The sequence below is a fragment of the Stylophora pistillata genome, chromosome 8, assembly GCF_964205215.1.
Source record: "Stylophora pistillata chromosome 8, jaStyPist1.2, whole genome shotgun sequence".
In the NCBI taxonomy this organism is placed as follows: domain Eukaryota; kingdom Metazoa; phylum Cnidaria; class Anthozoa; order Scleractinia; family Pocilloporidae; genus Stylophora; species Stylophora pistillata.
In genome coordinates, this window is record NC_142526.1 from 1243175 (window position 1) to 1262500 (window position 19326).

Genomic DNA, 19326 nt, shown 5'->3' on the forward strand with positions numbered 1-19326 from the left:
TTTTCGCTCGTTTTCGCACCACTATTCACCTCCACTTCGGTGAATAAATATAAATTCAAACAAACCACAGTAGCACTTAACGTTCATGTGTCGCAAAGCAAGAGTCATCTTTCAATGATTTCATTTATTCGCTTCAATTTATACACCCGAGTGCGCATGTACGGAATATAGGTTACCACTATGTAAGTCTAAAGATTATGTGAGCCGCCTCCTACATATGGTTTTCTTTCTTAGCTTTCGTTTGGAGAGTGAATCCATAGGATAAGAAGAAAGATAAGGTTGAGAAGAAAGATAAACAGAGAGATGAGAAGATAGATGGAAATGGGCTCCACCTGTGAAAGCCTCTTTGAAAACTAAATTAATTTGGCATATAAACGTACATTTTGCCATGAACGGCCAACGCTTGAAAAGACATGTCAAATGCCACCCATTAATCAGCAACATATTCCTTAGCCAGTACCCTACAGAAATAACAGAATTGTTAAGAGTTTTCCTGTGGTATTTAGACTAAATAATACCAGCAACCGATGATTGCTTTCACATCCCACGAGTCAGCAACCTGTGAAATATATATACCGTTTGAAAAATTTCTTTCAGACGCCCATAATTAAACTGAATAAATGTTAAAACGCTTTATTCTTCATAGCGTCCTGATGGAAGGCTCTGTTCTGCGTCGGTGTTTAGTGATCGATAGTCTTAAAAAAAACAACAAAACATCTGACTCAGCAAATGCATTAGCGGAATACTACTACAACACGATACACCTGATGCAAAGCAAAACCAGAAAAGTGAGTCTTAGTCTTGCTTCACTTTTTTACTAGAACGAAGACGAGATTTCATCTTTTTGCAAGTACTTTACGTTAGGCGCGTCATAGGGACGCTAAATTTTATATCTGCGGACAGAAATGCTAAATTGAAGATTAATTTGGCAAAAAAGTAATTGATTTTTGGCCGTCTGGGGTTGAATGGAGTTATATTTTAATTTGTCAGAAGACTGAAAAATACTCAGTAAATAACACCAATTGAAGTCCTTTTTACGTAAAGCAAATAATCAAACAAAAGAAAAATGCGCAAGATGAAAAGTAAGCGTAGAGTCATAAAACTCTGCCAAAGACCATTAATTTGCCTCAAGACAAAGGTCTTAGTTAGATTTATCTCCAAACTCCGTTTTCTGCCCCTTACTGTAACTTTGAAGCAAAAAATGAACTCATACAGCAGATTTTTGAGAACTCCTGCCGCGATTTTGCGAAGGTGGTCGGAACAATAGTAAATGAAAAGTGGCTTTGTTCACGACAAATATTGCGGTGATTCTAGTTTGGTGGATTCATTTAAAGATAAACCTAAAGGCAGACCGAATTTTGTTTAAAAAGAATGGATAAATACCACTAATGCAGTTCCTAAGAGCAAAGAGCAGTCGCTAAATGATTTCAACACTCTGGTATTTTTCCAACTCCTTTCGCAGGATCAAGACACGATCCAATAAGAATGCCTTGAGGTGTTTTGAAGCACCCACGTCAAGGCTGATGATGAAAGCTTTATGTCCGCAAGGAAGACCGCCTCGTTGTTCCATTTGCTTAGAGTTGTAAAGACAATACGCAGGAAGATAGGTCTTTTTATAATTCAAGGATTGCGCTCATGAATTGAAATAAAATGGGGTGTGCTGATGACCTCGATATAGCGTTAGATATGAAAGAAAAGAACATCCGGCAAGATCCGTTGCTTTGTAATGGTTATTAATTCTGTGTTTAAACATTAAAACGGAAATAAGAGCATGAAATAGGGGGTCCTTTATCGGCTTATATCAGTGTGTTGGCGTCCGTTAGTTCAATTCTCGTAGGGTAAACAAAGCTGGTCCACCTTTCCAACTGCATGATATGAAAGCGACCTTTCACAAGTGATTTTCATGCATATGTCATTGTACTCCGTAAGTATAGAAAGATGAATATCTACATCCGTTGAAATTCGAGTAAAATCAGCTTCCGTGACCTGTCATGAATTTAATGGTGCATTCCCGCAATCAGATGAAAGGAAAACAGCGTGTGTTCTAATAAGCGTTTGATGTATATCAAACTGATTTATCCCTATTGTGTCATTACAAGGAAGTCCAACCAATGAGACTTGGAGGAAGAAATATGTCACATGAAATTTTAAGTTGCTTTCACAATGTTTTTTTCATCCGCCCCCATTTAGTAATCAAAAGAGTACACTACATGCAAGGTGTTGATTAAATGTAGCGGTACTGAGAGTGAAGACAGAAACAAAGGTTTAAGGAAAAATAAAAATAAAGGAAGAGCACTTTCCGATAACCGCCTGGCATTTTATTGTTCAACAATAGGTTGCTCATTTTAGCTTGCATATAAAACTTGTTCATCCAGTAATTATGTCTTACATTTATATGGAAATTTTTACTGCTAAACAGCTGCTTGAAGCCGTGGGTTTACTATGCCAGGCTTTACTGATTGTAAACTGGCCAAGTATGGCTAAAACATTGCCTATGAAACAAAGACCAGTATTATTTTAAGACTTATATAATTTGCTGAACTGTAGAGTGCGAATAACCCAAAAGCAAAGCTTGGAGCTCCCCAGTAGGACTGCTGATAAGCAAGCGTTTCTATTATGTCAATTAACGATTTAGATCTTAATTGAAATCATTTAAACAAAGTATTTTGGAGACTAAAAGATTTACGCCGCCCACAGTGAGCCACATAAATTTCGCTAGGAGTACTCTAAAATTGTCTCAACGAAAAAGGAGGATAAAAAGACAATTTTTTCAAAGAAACCTTCATTCTCATCGCGAGGATTCTACAGTAATCTCTGTTGATTAAGAAACCCCTGATTTGTATGGTATAATTTTGGGAGGATAATCATAACAAGTATGAAAGGAAAGTGTTTGTTTACTCTCGCCTGGGTGGCTTTAGTCTCAATAGCCCTGTCAGTGATGGTGGATGCCGAGGGAAAACACGAGGAAAGGATGAACATCAACGACGGAGAGACGCGAAGGGATATTGAAAATAAACGGAGTAAAACGGAACACAGCTTGTTTCCACGCGTATGTGGATACCACTCGTGGGTTGTGTGTGGCAGACGAAGACGGTCGAGTTCAACCAAGGTAAATTGTAACACAATAGTTATGCAGTCTTGCAAAACCGCGACACAGATTAAACTGGTTATCTACTTAAGCGGCTATCTGGCATCCTATTTTGTGCCTATCGGGTCAAATAATGTATTTACTATATATTTCGTGGTGCATCTTTGTGCCCGCTGTGAAAATCTGTTTTTTTTTTTTAGCGCCATTTTAGAGTAAACTTCTCGGCAGCGTTTGTCTCCAATATTTTTAGCATTCGTTAGTGATTGGCAACTATTATTTTTACTGCTGTTACTATTATCGTTTTTATTATTGTCATAATTTCCATAATCGTTGAAAGCATTGCTATGGCTGTTTTATTACTATAAATATTTTTATTATTATTATTATTATTAGTTCTCTTATTACTGCCATCATTAATAACAGTACTTTCACTACTTTAGTGGCATTTTAGCCTTCATTAATATTTCCTTCCAGTACTGAAATTCCATTCATCCATGCTTAATTGACGGCTCTGATGCGAGGTTGGTTGTCCGTTGCCTCACGATATTACCAAACTTAAAATCATGTAGTATGATGCTGAAAGGAGTTCCACTTCCTTTTCGCCGTTGATTAAACAGCCATTAATGGAAAAGTACGGTTTAAACTTTTTGCCTTAATCATTATTAATTAGCAGACTTTTTTTTTCTGCAGAAACGGGGTAAAGAAGCAAGCTTTGACTTACAAGATGTACTCGAGGATTTTTGACAACTTTGACAAAAGCTGACAGTAAATCATTCGGAGAAAGATTAGGGTCGAGTTTTCGAAAGAAAATTAAAAGTTAAAGTAACGCGTAAAATGAACTATCGCTAATGGAATTGGTTCTGCTACCGACTTTAATTTCTCTCAAGTCAAATAAAAAACTTTGCCTTGATCTAAGAAAAAGGAGGGGTTCAACTCAGCGTATGCTTTTTTATTTTCAATTTATCATCCACCTCTTCAATTTCTGCCAGAACCCAAGAGAAACGTAGGCTGACGCCTTTAAAGTCCCAACTTTCTGGGCAATGAGCCGTTTTACAGTTGTGTAATAAGTTGCCAAGCCTTTGATTTGGAGTGAGGCTGAAGGTCATATTGCTATAGAGACCAATATCTAGTTGGCATGATAACAAAGTAATTTATCTAAGGAAAGTATCAACGTTTCTTTCATAACAAGGTCACCGTTAGCCTCACTCCTGTTTAAAGACTTGGCAACCAGGCACATAACTGTAAAATGGACTACTTAAACAAAGAAGGAGAGAGACATGGACAATACTACTTACATATCAACAATCCCCATTCTTCTTAATGCAGTTTGTTACGGCTGGTCGACACGCGGCCGTCGCCTGGGTTCCTATAAGGGAAATTAAGTTTTCGTGTATGCGCCGTTGCGGTATCTTGAAATGAGACCACGAGGCCACGGAGTTAACAACCCTTCTCTCGATATATATATTGTTTAGTTTTTCTCCATTTTGGTTCCAGTGTTGCGTTTGATACGGTAAGATTGAGTGCGAGTAAGGACTTTTGAAAAAAAGTTTTAATTTTTTTCATGGCTTGTCACCGTTCGCGGCAACGCAGTTAATGTTCTTATTACTGTTAGAGCACAAAAAGTCGAGTATAGGAAAAAAAAAAAAAAGAAACAGACCAATCGCTGCAGTCTCAAGTTTAAGTTCAACAAGAGCCAAAGTGGCTCTTAGCTCGGACCCAATGTGTAAGATGGACGTAGATAAGGAATAGCGATGTTGTTTTTTTTTTTTGCGAAAGATGTAAGTTGACAGAGAAAAATGGACAAAGCTCATTTTAGCATCTTTTATTCTAGCTGAATCCCTGACTGAGATTATCAACCACAAACTAAACCAATTGCTGAAGAACAATATCATACTGTGTCCAAATTAACATCAAGATGTTCAATCTGAATATGTTTCAATATTAGCTGGCAACACCAGCTACATGGATACGCAACTGTTAAAGTTAACGATCAATAACCGATGGGTTGGATATAAAATAAAAATTTTAACGCAACCTGCCTAGTTTTAGTGAACATTAGCAATGGTAATACTACGCAGGATCGTCAGCTACGCAGGCTAGACGTGTAACACGACTTATAACAAAAGTTATATATCAGATTAATGCTGACTTCACACTTGCATGAAATTCTGATCAGAGTTAACGTGTTTCAGAATTAATTCTGAAATATAGTTGTTAATTATCCTCTCTAACTGTGCCTGTTCTCAAGAAAAATGAGGTTGCCTAGCAACAGCTAGTCCAGGTTAGGAAGGTTGAAATGTTTAATATACTACGTTTGTGATGCTAATGTGAACACAGCAAGTATTTCACAATCATGATTAACAACAACTTGGTCCAGTGGTAAACGAAATACCGTTTGACTATTGCATAACAATTTGAACACAAAAGCTCTAGTTTAAACGTTGTTGCTACTATAGGTGATAACCGTGCAGTTCAAGAAAGTGGGTGGTCCGGTAAGAAATAATCTCTGTTGATCTAATTGAATCGCTTTAATTTATTCTTGATTATTCTAGATTTTATTTTATTCTAAATTTTAATATTTTAGTTTATTCTAAATTTTAATTTTTTAGTTTATTCTAAATTTTAATTTTTTAGTTCATTCTAAATTTTAATTTTTTAGTTTATTCTAAATTTTAATTTTTTAGTTTATTCTAAATTTTAATTTTTTAGTTCATTCTAAATTTTAATGTTTTAGTTTATTCTGAATTTATCAGGCGGTTTGTTTTGAGCGTTGATTAGGAAAAAAATCCAGAATAAGATTATCAATGTTTTTTTTTTATCGTTTTTGTGATGAGAAAATTAGCGGGCTTGTTAAGAACTTTTGAACTTTACTTTTTTGAACTTTATTTTTATTTAGACACGGTAAATCTATCAGATAAAATAATATTATTACAATCTATTATTACAATTACAATCTACTTTAATCTATGTAAACATGATCTAAAATTTAAAAGTGAAATAGAAAAATATAAGGAAATTCTGCTTTAAATAGATGCCGTGTGCGTTTTATCGATTCAGACGAAGAAATTGCGACAACCATTTCGAAAGGATTGAAGTGATTTTGCTTGCCGCAATTCAGGGGACAAGCTATTCCAGATAACCGCACCGTTATAGCTAAAGCTATTTTTCAGGAAATTGGTGCGGGGCAATGGAACAGCTAGTTTGTTTTCAGAGTTCCTTAGATTATATGGAGGATCATATTTAGTGAAAAGAGAACCAAGATAGTCGGGCGCAAGACCATGTATAGATTTATAGACCATGGTGGCCACTTGTATTTGTCGCTGAGTATCTAAGTAAACGTTTTAGGTCTTGCTTATGCTGAGAGGGGGTTTCGTGCTGTCTCTATACTGAAAATAAAATTAGTAAGAGGTATCATGGAAACTAGTAGGGTATCTAAGGAGATGTAATGACATGGGATAGGAAGCAACTAAACCCTAATTCAGGCTCTTCAATGATTGATTCATCAGTAGCATAAAGTAAAACTGAGTGAAATGATATAATTTCTTTGAAGAAATACTTATAATTTGGGGCTGGAGTTTGGATTTACCGTTTCCTGGTTGGGATTCTGAAGATAAAAAAAGAGAGATGGTTAGGTTGGTTTAATGTTGTGCCTGTACTGAAATGTACCACTAGTTTGAAGTGCCATGGCAATAAGTAGTGCTTAGGATTATTACGAGATATAAAAACATGGAAGAGGAAACATCTAATAGTAACCCAGGCTGTTCAATAGTTTATTTATCAGCTGTATAAAGTAGGTGTGAATGGAATGATGAGAGTTCCTGAAGAATATAATGGGAATGATGACATACCTTGAATTTGAGGCTGTAGATTGGATTTACTGGTTCCCGCTTGGGCTCCTGACAGGGAAAAGTGAAACATCCAATAGTGGCACAGGCTGTTCAAGAGTTAATCTATCAGCTGAAAAGTTCAGGCGAGTGAGATTTGAGAGTTTCTGAAAAAAAGAAACAATGGAAATGATGAGATACCTTGAATTTGAGGCTGTAGATTGGATTTACTGATTCCTGCTTTGGAACTTAACAGAGAAAAATTGAGAGGGCCAGACAGGTTTCAACCTGTGTCTACATTAAAATGTATGACCAGTTAGAAACTGTTATGGAGTCTAGAAGAGCCTAATTAGGATATTTTATGAGATGTGATGACACAGAAAATGAAGCATCTGTACGATGTCACACAGACTTCTAAGAGTTAATTAATAATCATTGGTAGTGTAACATACAATTGAAGACATGAAAAGCAAAGGGAGTCATCCCTTTAATTTGAGACTGAAGATTGGATTTACTGGTTCCTGTTTGGGATTCTGAACATGAAAACGTGAGGGTGTCAGAGAAGTTTTATGCTCATTCTACATTGACCACGATAATAAGTTAGGAAGTACCATGGAAACGGCAGGTAAAGATTAGGCCATTTTATAAGATGAAATTAAACAGGGTTTTTCACAAGCTTCAGGGATTGGCAAAAATCGCCGTCTACTTGATCTGGGTGCACTGGCCTCCGAGGGAAATATATACATTTTTGGGGTAGGCTCAGTGAGGAAAGTCCTCTATGCCAGGTACTTGAAATTTTTTGCCATCTACTTATAATTTTTTTAGAGAACCTTGATAACATAGAAGAGGAAACATCTAGACAGTAACACAAGCTGAAAACTCTGGGTATGAAAACTGTGGGCGTGTTTGAAAACAGAATCTAGCGTCAGGGATCTTCCCTTCCGGTATGTACAAGGCTTGATTAGTGAAAAACAAATGGAATACAGTGACGCTGCACAACTTAGCGACTTCACATGACTTCGGGGCATCTCTCTCTCCTCGATTGTTGGAGACCAGCGATAGCAATTCGGGATTCATTTTCCTTTGCACACACTTCACCATTCTCATAAGAATCAATATGTTGTTGATGTAAAGTGATGTGAACACCCTTAAGTTCAAACACAGCATCGTTAGGAAAGATGCTTTTAAAATATCCAACTAGATTATTGTCTTCACTGTTCACTTCTAACAACACGCAAGTACTATGAGGGTGGCTCCTTCCATGGAGATCTCTGGCATGAGAATCAAATATTTTGAATGACTCTGAATCATTTGAAAAATCATAATAAATGGCAACAGTGTTACACAGAACTTTCAAAAGATATGAACTGTAATTTTCCATGATCAACGTCTGCATCACAAACTTGAGTAGAATGCAGTACCTAAAGTCATTTATCGACATTAAATCTGTACTTTCATGTATTCTGTGACTGTAACTCTCACTTTACAGAAGTTCATAACCTTCATCAAAAATTGTTATCATTACAGGGAGTTCTGTTGACATTAAATACGCTTGACCGGATAGTTTTGATAGGCGAGAATACAGATCATCGCCGAGTGTCATAATATTTACTGAATCTTCAGAAGAAGAGATGGAATTCTTCTCAGCATACAGTAGGGCACATAAAGATATACTTACAGATTGTCGGCCGGTGTTATCACCAAATAAAGCAACATACCCTTCAGCGTTTAAAGACGTTAGACTGGGATTTTTTCTACTGTGCGTAGGTTGAAACAGCAATGATCGATCCTATGATTCTTATTCTTGTGAACATCTTTATCTGGCTTAATAGGATTTCCCTCCCTTTCCCTAGATTTCGCCTGTGACCTGAACTTCAGTTTGCTGCAGATTTTTTGTCATCAAATACAGAACATCTCGTATGACTTTTCTTTGTTCTTGGTTTGTGCTTGTGTTTTCGCGACGCACGTTTTTACCCACCGCTGTCATTTATATTCTGTCAATGTTGCGATATCGTGCAAATGCGCTTCTTGCATGCAAATGAATTCGTGATGATGGTAAATTTTTGCAAATATACATTTTAAAATTTCATCTGACATTTCTCGATTTCCCTAGAACACTACCCAACGTTTTCACGTAAATCCTACTTGGTTCGCGCACTCGTCTACGGAATGCAGGGAAGTTACTATATGTTGCACTTACAAGAAGCAGAAAAAGAAAACATGGCCTAACGAGATTTCCTTGCCGAAATTGTATGAAAAAGTTGTTCGCTTGCATTTGATATTTTTCTTACGCTGTTTATAGTTACTGATATCATGGTGCCACTAAACTTTATTTAACTGTGATGGATTGTCTCTCTATCTCAGATCAGTTGGTTTTTACAGCACAGTGCTTGTTCGATTTTCAGAATCGGGAGGCTTAGATGCTAGTTTGGTTTATATTAATTTGCTTTGTGCTGATGAACTTACGTTTTCGGGTTCGAAGGTCTGGTTTTTTGTTTTGAGAAACAAGTTTGGTTGTTTTTGAGCCAACCTCAATACACCTGGTTCAGCTTAAGCTAATAAGTACATCACACACACTAGAGAACAGACTGAAGCTCACCCTTTCTCCTTTCGCCTTCCTTCTCTCTGTAGCTGGACTGAAGAATGCCCCAAAACTTGAAACGTCGCTAAAAAAGTTGTTTGTCATTTCCATGTGTTTTGCCCGATTGAGTGCTTCATTCGCGAGAAGCCCGGGAATTGTCCGAACAACGTATTGTATGAAGTCGACAGGATTTTCAAGTCCTCGATTGTAACGATATGACCTCCAAAAAGTTTCGTATTCCTTCTCTGACGGTTCGCTGACAGTTAGCTGACAATTCGCTTGCATATGTCGCAACAGCGCAGACATGCGCATTTATGATTATGCAAATTTCTGCGCCAGCTGCATTTCTGAGCTCGGGCACCCTCCTGGCCCGAACAATAAACAGAGCGCTAGTTCTTACTTGGAACGATTGTCTGTCGAGATGTCTGTTGAGTTCATAAACGACTGATTTACACATTGTGAAACGAAACAAAATCGAGCCATGCAACCAAAGAATTTCCAATCTCAAGCTTTTTGTTTCAGATTATAACACTTTTGTTTACAACATTTTAGCTTTTGGCGATATTTCAATCAACGCCGTTTGCTTTCTTTTTGTTTCATTATATTAGCACCAAAAAGCTTAACGAGGAATTGCAAATTAATTTGGAAAAACGTGCTAACTAAAAAGCATTTTAGTGTTGTAAATTCTACGTATAATGCACGATCCTCGCAGTAGATAGCGCTATTTAAACAATAGCGAAAATCAGACCTGAAAAAAATCAGGCTTGTACGGGATTCGAACCACTGACCTCTGCGATACTAGTGCAGTGCTCTACCAATTAAGCTAACAAGCCAACTGGGAGCAGGCCGTTAAGTTGATTCGTAATAAACCCGTGAAAGTGATAAATCAGATACAATGAAATATATGAAGTTCATATATTTTGAACTGCGGTATTAGATACGTATGATGCACGATCCTCGCAGTAGATAACGCTATTTAAGCAATAGCGAAAATCAGACCTGAAAAAAATTCAGGCCTGTACGGGATTCGAACCACTGACCTCAGAGGTCCCAGTCATATATTTCATTGTATCTGGTGTAAATTCTGTCAGAATTTGCATGATGAGAAGATTCTATATTCGATAGAAGGTATATTCAGTTCAAATTTAGAACCACACAATTTCGACCTCGAGTTTTCTAGTAATGTCTCTTTCCTTTTCCTCTTCGGCTTAAGGTGATAGTTCATTTAACGGTTGCATGCTTGGTTGCCAAGCCTTTGAACAGGAGTGAAGGGTGACCTTGTTATGATACAGACGTTGATGCTTTTCAAATGTAAATTACTTTGTTATCATGCTAACTAAATACTGGTCTCTATCACAACAAGGTCACCTTCAGCCTCACTGCAAATCAAAGGCTTGGCAACCAAGCGAAGAACTTGAAAATGGCCTATTTCGAAAAAAAAATCACTTTTTTTTAGTTTTCCTTAATGTTCCCTACCAATGTCGTTTCGAAAAAAAAGAGAAATAAAAAGATAGGACATTGCGCTTGTTTAAGAGATAGATAGCTCAAACTTACCCCATTTGTGCCTAAACTGGCGCTTATCACACGCGCCAATTGTTCGGTCCACGGTACATTTTACTGAAGCTACAGGCAAGGATTTTTAAAGTAACACCAAAAAAAAAACTTAATAGGTGGAAAGTCCCGAACGTCTGAAGCAATTTGATGTATATTTACGCAATTTTAAACGACATCGACTCATAGCGTGCCTGGAGTCTTTGCTTTCAATCTTTCAAGGTCATATCTTGCATCCTCGAGTAACGACTGACAGCATGAATGCTTTTTCTGGAGACAAATTAGAAGAACACTGGAAAAAACTTTTGTATCCCGATTATTCCTTGACCGGCCTGTCCTTCCTAATTATCTCCTCAGGAGTTTTGTTCAAGAAGCTTATCCTTTTTGAAACATTTTACAGATTTCCAGTATATAATGAAGTTTGTAATGGTTAAATCATCTGAGATTAGCCGTGTGTCGCGACAGCATGTAGATTGACTGGTAATTAAGAGAAGGAATCTTATCGTTTATGCCTTAAATTATAGGGTTAAACAATGCGAGAAACGACCTCTTTGTCACCAAATGGTGATAACATGCGCGTGGGACTTCATGAAGGTGACGAACCTATAGCCGCCCATTGCACAAGTCTCAACATCTCTTATCGCAGCTCCGTTATTATCAACATCAATCGCGGGGGTTTGACCAGGTTTGTGGGACCATGTGCTATCTTGGTTCATAACATACCAGTGAAAATCAACACCTGTAATACAAGGAAATATGGCAGGTTCTTCAGAATATCGCACAACCCTAACTGAATTGAGTTTACCTCCTGGCTGGTGGCGGGAGGCGGGTCGGAGGATTTTGGTTATGAAAGACTACACGTTCCCTCTCTCATCTCCCTGGAAAAAACGTCATCCCCCCTTAAATTGTCCTAGCCCCCGCCTTCACCCAATAAATAATACCTCATCCCCAATGAAAAGCACACTATCGCCTCAAGTGAACTTCAAACACAAAGGGCCAGTCATTTAAACAAAATTTAGCCGTTGTTTAACAAAACCGCGTTCTAAACTATCTTTATAGAGTTCTAAAGTGTGACGTCACGCTGTCATGACGACCAAAATTTGGGTCTAAACAAAACTAAGAGATTGAAAGACGGGCGCCATATTTAATTGTGGAGTCATAGGTTTTACAGTAAACAGCTTGGTATTTTGGACTTTGTATTCCAAAGAATCAAAGAAACAACCTCTATTGGAGTCCATCTTTTGGCTGGCTGTAAGGTTATGCAGTGCTCCGCTCCCGACTGTAATCATCAGTCGGAATCGCGTTGTTGTCAGTTTTTCCTTTTTCCAAATCCAGAGAAGAAAAAGGAAGAATACAGACGTTTGGTTCGCTTGCTAAGGTATGAATAACTTCTCCCTATCGAATTTAATCTGGTACGGGAGTGAATTTTTAAACTGAGTAATCACTCATTGTTCGAGGTTGTAAAGGTAGAGATTTTCATATCTTTCTGTCGTGAGGGCTGATCATGATGCTTTATCTCGACTTGTATGCCGGGGCATAAGCGTCCATAAACTCCCGTTACTTGTACTGTGGAATAAAAGAAGACCCAGCTGCCTGTCACTTCACTGATCAGTGTCACCTACAATAAGCTAAGTTTAACTTAACAAACAGAGCCTTTCTCATTTTTACGAGCTAACATTCTGTCGCTGTTGAAGCCTGTTATCTAAAATTTTTCCCTCGCCAAATATGCCTTGAAACTCTGAGGAGTTCAACTCCTGGGATTTTCAAAATATACAGACCTCTGTTGTTGTTTGTTAGATAATTTTATATTGAAGCAGAGCGATCTCTTTTGTTAGAAAGACTAGACATGGGTTGATAAAATGGGGCTATTTTATGCTCATATCAAGGATTATTACAATCTTTTATCAGGAGAGATGATAGAGATCCCAACAAGTACTCGAAAGTGTGCAGCTGCCATTTTAAAGATGGAAAGAAATCAAATGGCCCTACTAATTTTAAGAGGAATGCCAATAAACTATTCCCCTCACAAGAACCCCTAGTGCAGAAGAAAAAGAAGCCTGATTCAGAGGCTAAGTTACCCGCAGTAAAAGATATCTTGGCCAGTATTAGTGCCACAACACCAGCAGAGTCTTCAGAAGCCCAGGATGAAAGTACCACTCCTCCAACTGAGCAAATAATTTTGGAGGCAGAATTACACTTAGCAAAGCAAGAGCTGAGCAGTCAACAGGACACCATACAGTATCAAAAGACTCACTACTCTGTCTCGATGATGACTTCTGAAGTAATAAGAATGGAAACTGGCCTACCAACAAAAGAGATCTTCACTATTGTAGTGGATTATGCGGCTAAATACAGGGATTCCATATCTTATTATTTTGGTTGGAAAGTTGAGTCAATCACCTTTAAGGATCAAATCTTCATAACACTTATGAAGTTACCGCAAAACTATACCAACATGCACCTGGCACAGCTGTTTTCACGCAGTGTTGGAACAATTTCAAACATTGTCGTAACCTTCGTACATGTCTTGCATCGATTATTGTTTGATGACCCCATGAGAGTGATTCCTTCCAGGAACAAGAACAAGCTCTGTTCACCATCATCATTTTCAGAGTTCTCAAGCTGCAGAATAATCATTGATTGTACTGACATTGAAGTTGCTACACCAAGCCTTATGAGTCAGCAAAATTTCACCTATTCAAGTTATGGAATGAGTTCGTTCAAAGTTTTGACAGGGCTAGCACCAAATGGGGTGTTGACCTATATAGTGCCCTCTACCCTGGATCCATCTCTGACAAAGAGATCGTTCAACAGTCGGGTCTGTTAAGACATTTTGTTCCTGGTAATCTGATCTTAGCAGACAAAGGATTTCTCATTCAAGACATTGTTCCCAGGGGTGTGTCTGTGAACATTCCACCATTTCTTGAACATGGGAAATTCACTGAAAGTGAGGCCAAGTTAGCCAAGTCAATTGCTAGATGTCGCATACATGTTGAAAGGGCAAATGCAAGACTTAAAGATCTTAAAATTCTCAGTTTTGTCCCTCCATACTTGAGGTCTCACATCAACAAAGTGTTTCAGTTATGTGGAGCTATTGTTAACTTGCAGTTCCCTTTGATTAAAGAGGGGTGTGCAGGAACAGACTATGACCGAATAAACTAGGGGAATGCTCCTTTTTGTACTTTGACAAATTGTCTGTCCAAGTAATATTTTTAAAAGCCAGTTTACATTATCAGTTCGATGTATAACTTGTTGTTCTTTTATTGTCATAAATACTGTAGTAAGAAGGTTAAACTTTTTGTTTATATCATCTGGTTCTGGCTTTTAAACTTTATGTACTTGGAAAAAGTCATCTATCCAAGAGACAGACCCTCTGTCACTAGGTTTACAGGGTGTATTCTGACATTTAAGAAAGCAGAGAAAGTGACTTTATTCTGTTCAAGTTAACAACGTAATAGTACCAAATGAGAAGTGCTTCAATACAAAGGATTTTTTTTCCTAATACTCAGATCATATCCTCACTATAGGACAAGTACATGCACATATTTGTTATAGTCTCACGTATAAGACACTATATACCATAATATGTTTTCTAATTTTTCATGCAGAGCTCTAAGTAGCATACGTTATGATTTCACCAGAAGTGCCCCAATTGGTGAGGCTGATTCATAGGCTTGAAAACTGAAATGCAATTAATCATTATTAAATATTCTACAATTTAACTGAAAAAGCTTAAAGTTCTCCCTCAATAATTTTGGGAAGAGGTGTTTTTAGATAGAAATCCTTTAGTTCTTGGATCCTAACCTCCCAACCATCATCCCGCTGGATTTCGAGAACAATGAAGTCTTACAAGGTCCAAACAATAAAGAAGCATTTCTTTCTCTTAGTAAAATACATGTGCCCTTGGACTTGGTGCCAGTAAACATGGTCACATTTCAAAACAGTTCTCCCATCCTTTTTTTCTATGCAAAAGTTATTTGACTTCAAAGCCTCCTCAATAGTCAGGTCTCGCTGGGGTTAGGGACACTTGGCTTCAAGTACACTATCATCACCAACCAATCCATCTGGGGATGCACCTAGGACACCTGACTCGTGCAGCCACACCCCTGTTTCCACTACTGCCAAGCCAGTCCTCATTGTAAATGCTTTAATGGCTTCAGATTCATTAGTGACCCCCCACTGGACAGCTTTTACTCTGGAAAGGTCGTATTCGCCAAGAAGACGTTTAATCAAGGAAGGGGTAACACGCTTAGCATTTAGAGCTAACCCAAAATTGCTTGCTGTCAGTCGACCCTTCCTGATCATTTGCCAAGAGGGATTGTCCCTTTGTCCAGAAGTGAGGCGACTTACATCTTCAATTGTCTTCCAGTCGACTTTGACCTTCTCCAGGAAATACTGCCGTTGTACTCCAGCGCCTTGCAGTTGCAAACATTCCTCTTGGAAGATCATGTCATCCACAGTAGCAACTGACAATGAACCAGACTGGTTTTCAGGTTCAGGGCTCATGAGCCAGTATAAACCGGTAAATTTACCATAGTTCTTCAACTTCTGAAAAAGGTCGCTGCGTTCTTCGCAAGTCGGGTCTCTCAAAAGAGCCTTATATCCGGGTTTTGCTGGCGGGAACATTTCTTGCACCGATGGCAGCAGGAAGTTTGTGGCCTTACGCTGTCTCCACTGGCATTCAACATCAGTTCGATTAAGGGTATAAAGGCCATGAATAAACAAAGCAGCAGCATGACCACACTTAAAGTTTCCTCTCGGGCACTGACAGTCCGTTGACTTGATGTTCTTTTCTTCATCTAAATAAATCTAAAGAAGTGGTAAAACCAGATGTTATTTTACGAACTTAAAGGCATCTGCGAGTGGGTTAAGTAAGAGTGACGAAACATCGGCTGTATTTAGACTTTGATATCACGATTACGGCTTTCTATGAAATAATTGTCCACTGAAAACGTTATTTAGACGACAAAGTTAATACTGGACACATGAATTGTGCACAAGAACACGTTTAAGAAGAATTAATCAAACGTACTACAACATATAGCAGAGCGCGTCGATTACTCACCGTCACTTTGTAGACTATTTTCTTTATGCTGGCATGAACCTCTCCCCGAATCACGCCATCGTTATAGAAAAAGCTTTCAATATGATTAGATTGATAGTGATTTTCACCTCTGGTTAACGAGTTTTGCTCATCTGCGAGAAAAGAAGCCAACGATGATATCGAGAGCGCCGCCATGTTGCCTCCTGGCCGTTTTGTTTAGACCCAAGTTGTTTGGTTGCCTGGAAACATGACGTAACGACTTTAGAACTCTATTTTCGCCCAACCTTTTATCTCAACATTTAGTTTTGCGAACAGCGTTGAGAAGGCAATAATGCTTATCCTCAGGTGATATTGTGGAACCTTACTGGTTCACTTGCAAGACGTTTGAGAGCTTTTTGTGTCGGAGAAAAGAGGGAAATTCGACACCGCTTGTACCAGGCTGCTTCTCAGCTCAATATTTCTCCGCCAATTTAGTTTCTTTCTTTCATTTAAAGTGCTACTGAAACGTAATTTTCATATCCGAGATTTTTGCAATATAATAGAGTTTGAACGTTATTTGCAAACGCTGTGTACTTTTTTTGGGCCAACGCAAAGTGGAAAGTACATTTTTAACCATTCGAAGTTGACCGGCTGAGATCAAAATTGGCGGCCATCTTGGCGCGGCCAAAACAGCCCTGTGACGTCACTGGTTGTGTACTTCTGTGAAAGAAGGGTAAAATCATGGAGTGTGGCTTGCATGTTGGGAAGCCGAAAAAGAGGATTTCGGGCAAAATGCCATCCTCGTCTTCTTCAACGGTGGCCATATCGGCATCTTGGCTATCTGCGAGAGGTTCGCCTGGTTAGGGAGCAAAATTCCCGACTGATACCGAGAACGAATCTCTACCAGTCTATTTAGTTAATCGGCAACTGACAAGATCCACAAGATTAGGATCGAAACCGCGGTCTTGCCTGACCATCTACAGAAAATGTCGAAAGACATTATAACGGCAGATGGGCTACTAAACGCCCCGGGCCAAAGCAATGCCATTCAGAGAATGAAGAAAACATGGAAGCCTCATACGACACCGCCACTGAAGATGATCTACTCGGCAAGTCTGAGGATAACGAACAAATCCCTCTGTACCATATGCCTAGCAGAACATGTCCAGAATCCCTACAATATAAAGCGAGGGCCAAAATAAGAGCAGACGAAGGGCTAACGCTCGAAACGTCAGCTTTTGTAATCGTTACGGTGGCCAATTTACCATTTCAACTTTGTTGATATATCCAAAATAAGAGCAGACGAGGATTTCAAAAATGAGATAAAGCAAATCCTTAACAACGCGGAGCAAGAAACAGTAAAGGCGATCATGTGCTTCTATGAACGTGAAATCGGTCGTTTTAATACCGAAATAAAGAAAAGAAAACGAGCCAAAACGGCTGGAACACTGAACACTAAGAACTGTAGCACGATCGAATCAGCGCGCGTGGCGCAAGCTGAAAGCAATCAAGACAACTTCAATCAATCAATCAATCAATACTTTATTTACCCACGTAGTGTCAAGGAGCTCGTAGAGCTCGTTCAAAATACGTACGTGCCTCTAAGATTAAGAATCTAAAAAACCTAATACATACTGTCAAAACCTAATTGATTAGAAATTAAAATAACTAACAGTTAATATTAAAATTTAAGTTTGTACAGTAAAATTCAAAGTCACTTAAATAAAGGTATAAAATGGTGAAGCAATAGCTTAAATAATTTAAAATTAAAATTAAAAATTAAGTTTGTACAATGAAATTGAGAGTCACTTAAATACAAGTATAAAATTGAGAAGCAGCTAAAGTTTCAATGTTCTCAATAGCTTCTTAAAAAGGTTGATATCATTGGTCAGTTTTACACTTGTAGGTAATCCATTCCACAGCTGCGCACGCATATAAGTGAAAGACTTTTTCATAAAATTTAAATTAAATTTAGGTGCGCACAAATTAATGCCGGTTCCTCTCAGGTGGTACATAGTTTCCCTAGAACTAAAAAAATCTCTGATGTATTTGGGACCGTCGTTATGCAAACATTTATATAACAGAATAAGGGATTGTTGTTTCCTTCTCTGGTCTAACGTTTCCATATTCAAGATTCGCAGCAATTCATCATAAAGGGTAGACTTGAGATAACCTAGCAGTGATCTAAGAATATACTAGTTGGCATCTTCTAGCCGATTCGCTTGCACTTTCCCCAATCCAAGTAAGAGGGGGCAAGAATCTAACCCATCTTCGCTAACTTCGCTAAATGTAGACGAGTTGCAAGCTTCATCATCGAGAGGATCGAGTATAATTGGCGAGGCAGAGAGAACACTTGTATTCATAAGGTCTTCCGGAGCCAGTTGCGAAAGAGAACAGAGAGAACACACCCAGTCCAGATCCGGATGGTCTGAGTAATATTGGAAGCCGGTTCTAGACAATTGGAGACACTTCGCATGAGACCAGCACAACTTAACGATCGAGAAAGTCAAAAACATAGCTGTACATCTACAAAGGCGAACGATTCGAAAAAGACGCAATCCCTGGTGTGCGTACTCAGTGCCACACAAAGCAAATTCTCATGAAAAACTTGCATTTACTAGAAACACAATCACTGCTGAGCGAACTATACAAAAATCCGCCTCTCGTATCTTACAAAAGAGGGCGGTCGCTCAAAGACATACTCGTGAGGGCTAAACTTTGAATAGGCTACTCTAAACACACGCTGGGGAGTCGTGTAGGCCTGTCAATCTTCCTCATCGCTACTGGAGACAACTTCGCTTCGTTCAGAAGAAGATTCACTTGACAAAACTTCAATATCTGCCATCTCCTTCGCCCACGAATACAAACAAACAGTGAGTGAAATAAACCACGCTATCGGAGTGAACACAACCAGTGACGTCATCAATCCATTTCGCTCGGTACCAGAGCCCGGACATGGTTTTGTGTAAAATTTTTGATTTGAACGGTTAAAAAAGATATCTTTCGCTTCTTTTTGGCCAAAGCAAATTATCTCATGATGATCAGTATATTCAAAACTACAGGTTAGAGCAAAAATTTCAGATACGAAAATTTCGTTTCAGTAGCACTTTAAGGGCAATGATGCCATAAAAGATGCATCTAGAGCCCAATAAAGAAAATTCAGTCATAAGAAGTGTCATGATTACTCTGAGATAAAGTGGTCGCTTTGTTAATTAATAGATAATTACTGAGGCAAATGGCATTATGAGAAATATTGCAG

General features: G+C 38.4%; 1 protein-coding gene, 2 long non-coding RNA genes and 1 pseudogene across 3 annotated transcripts; 2 read left to right on the plus strand and 2 right to left on the minus strand.

Annotated features, from left to right (window-relative positions):
* Positions 1 to 2667: 2667 nt before the first annotated feature.
* On the plus strand, positions 2668 to 4021 carry LOC148724384 (uncharacterized). The gene is made up of 2 exons (XR_015991221.1): positions 2668 to 3109; positions 3779 to 4021. It is a non-coding gene; the product is annotated as an uncharacterized LOC148724384 (long non-coding RNA).
* An 873-nt stretch (positions 4022 to 4894) lies between these two features.
* On the minus strand, positions 4895 to 9750 carry LOC148724385 (uncharacterized). Its single transcript, XR_015991222.1, has 3 exons — positions 9512 to 9750; positions 6937 to 7079; positions 4895 to 6692 (listed from the first exon to the last, which is right to left on the minus strand). It is a non-coding gene; the product is annotated as an uncharacterized LOC148724385 (long non-coding RNA).
* Positions 9751 to 12902: 3152 nt separating this feature from the next.
* On the plus strand, positions 12903 to 13871 carry LOC111346005 (uncharacterized; the record flags this gene model as incomplete). Its single annotated transcript, XM_088730304.1, has 1 exon — positions 12903 to 13871. A coding segment is annotated over one exon (969 nt), but the record flags the coding sequence as incomplete, so codon positions are not given.
* Positions 13872 to 14722: 851 nt separating this feature from the next.
* LOC148724386 (uncharacterized) lies at positions 14723 to 16283 on the minus strand (annotated as a pseudogene).
* Between the last annotated feature and the right edge of the window lie 3043 nt (positions 16284 to 19326).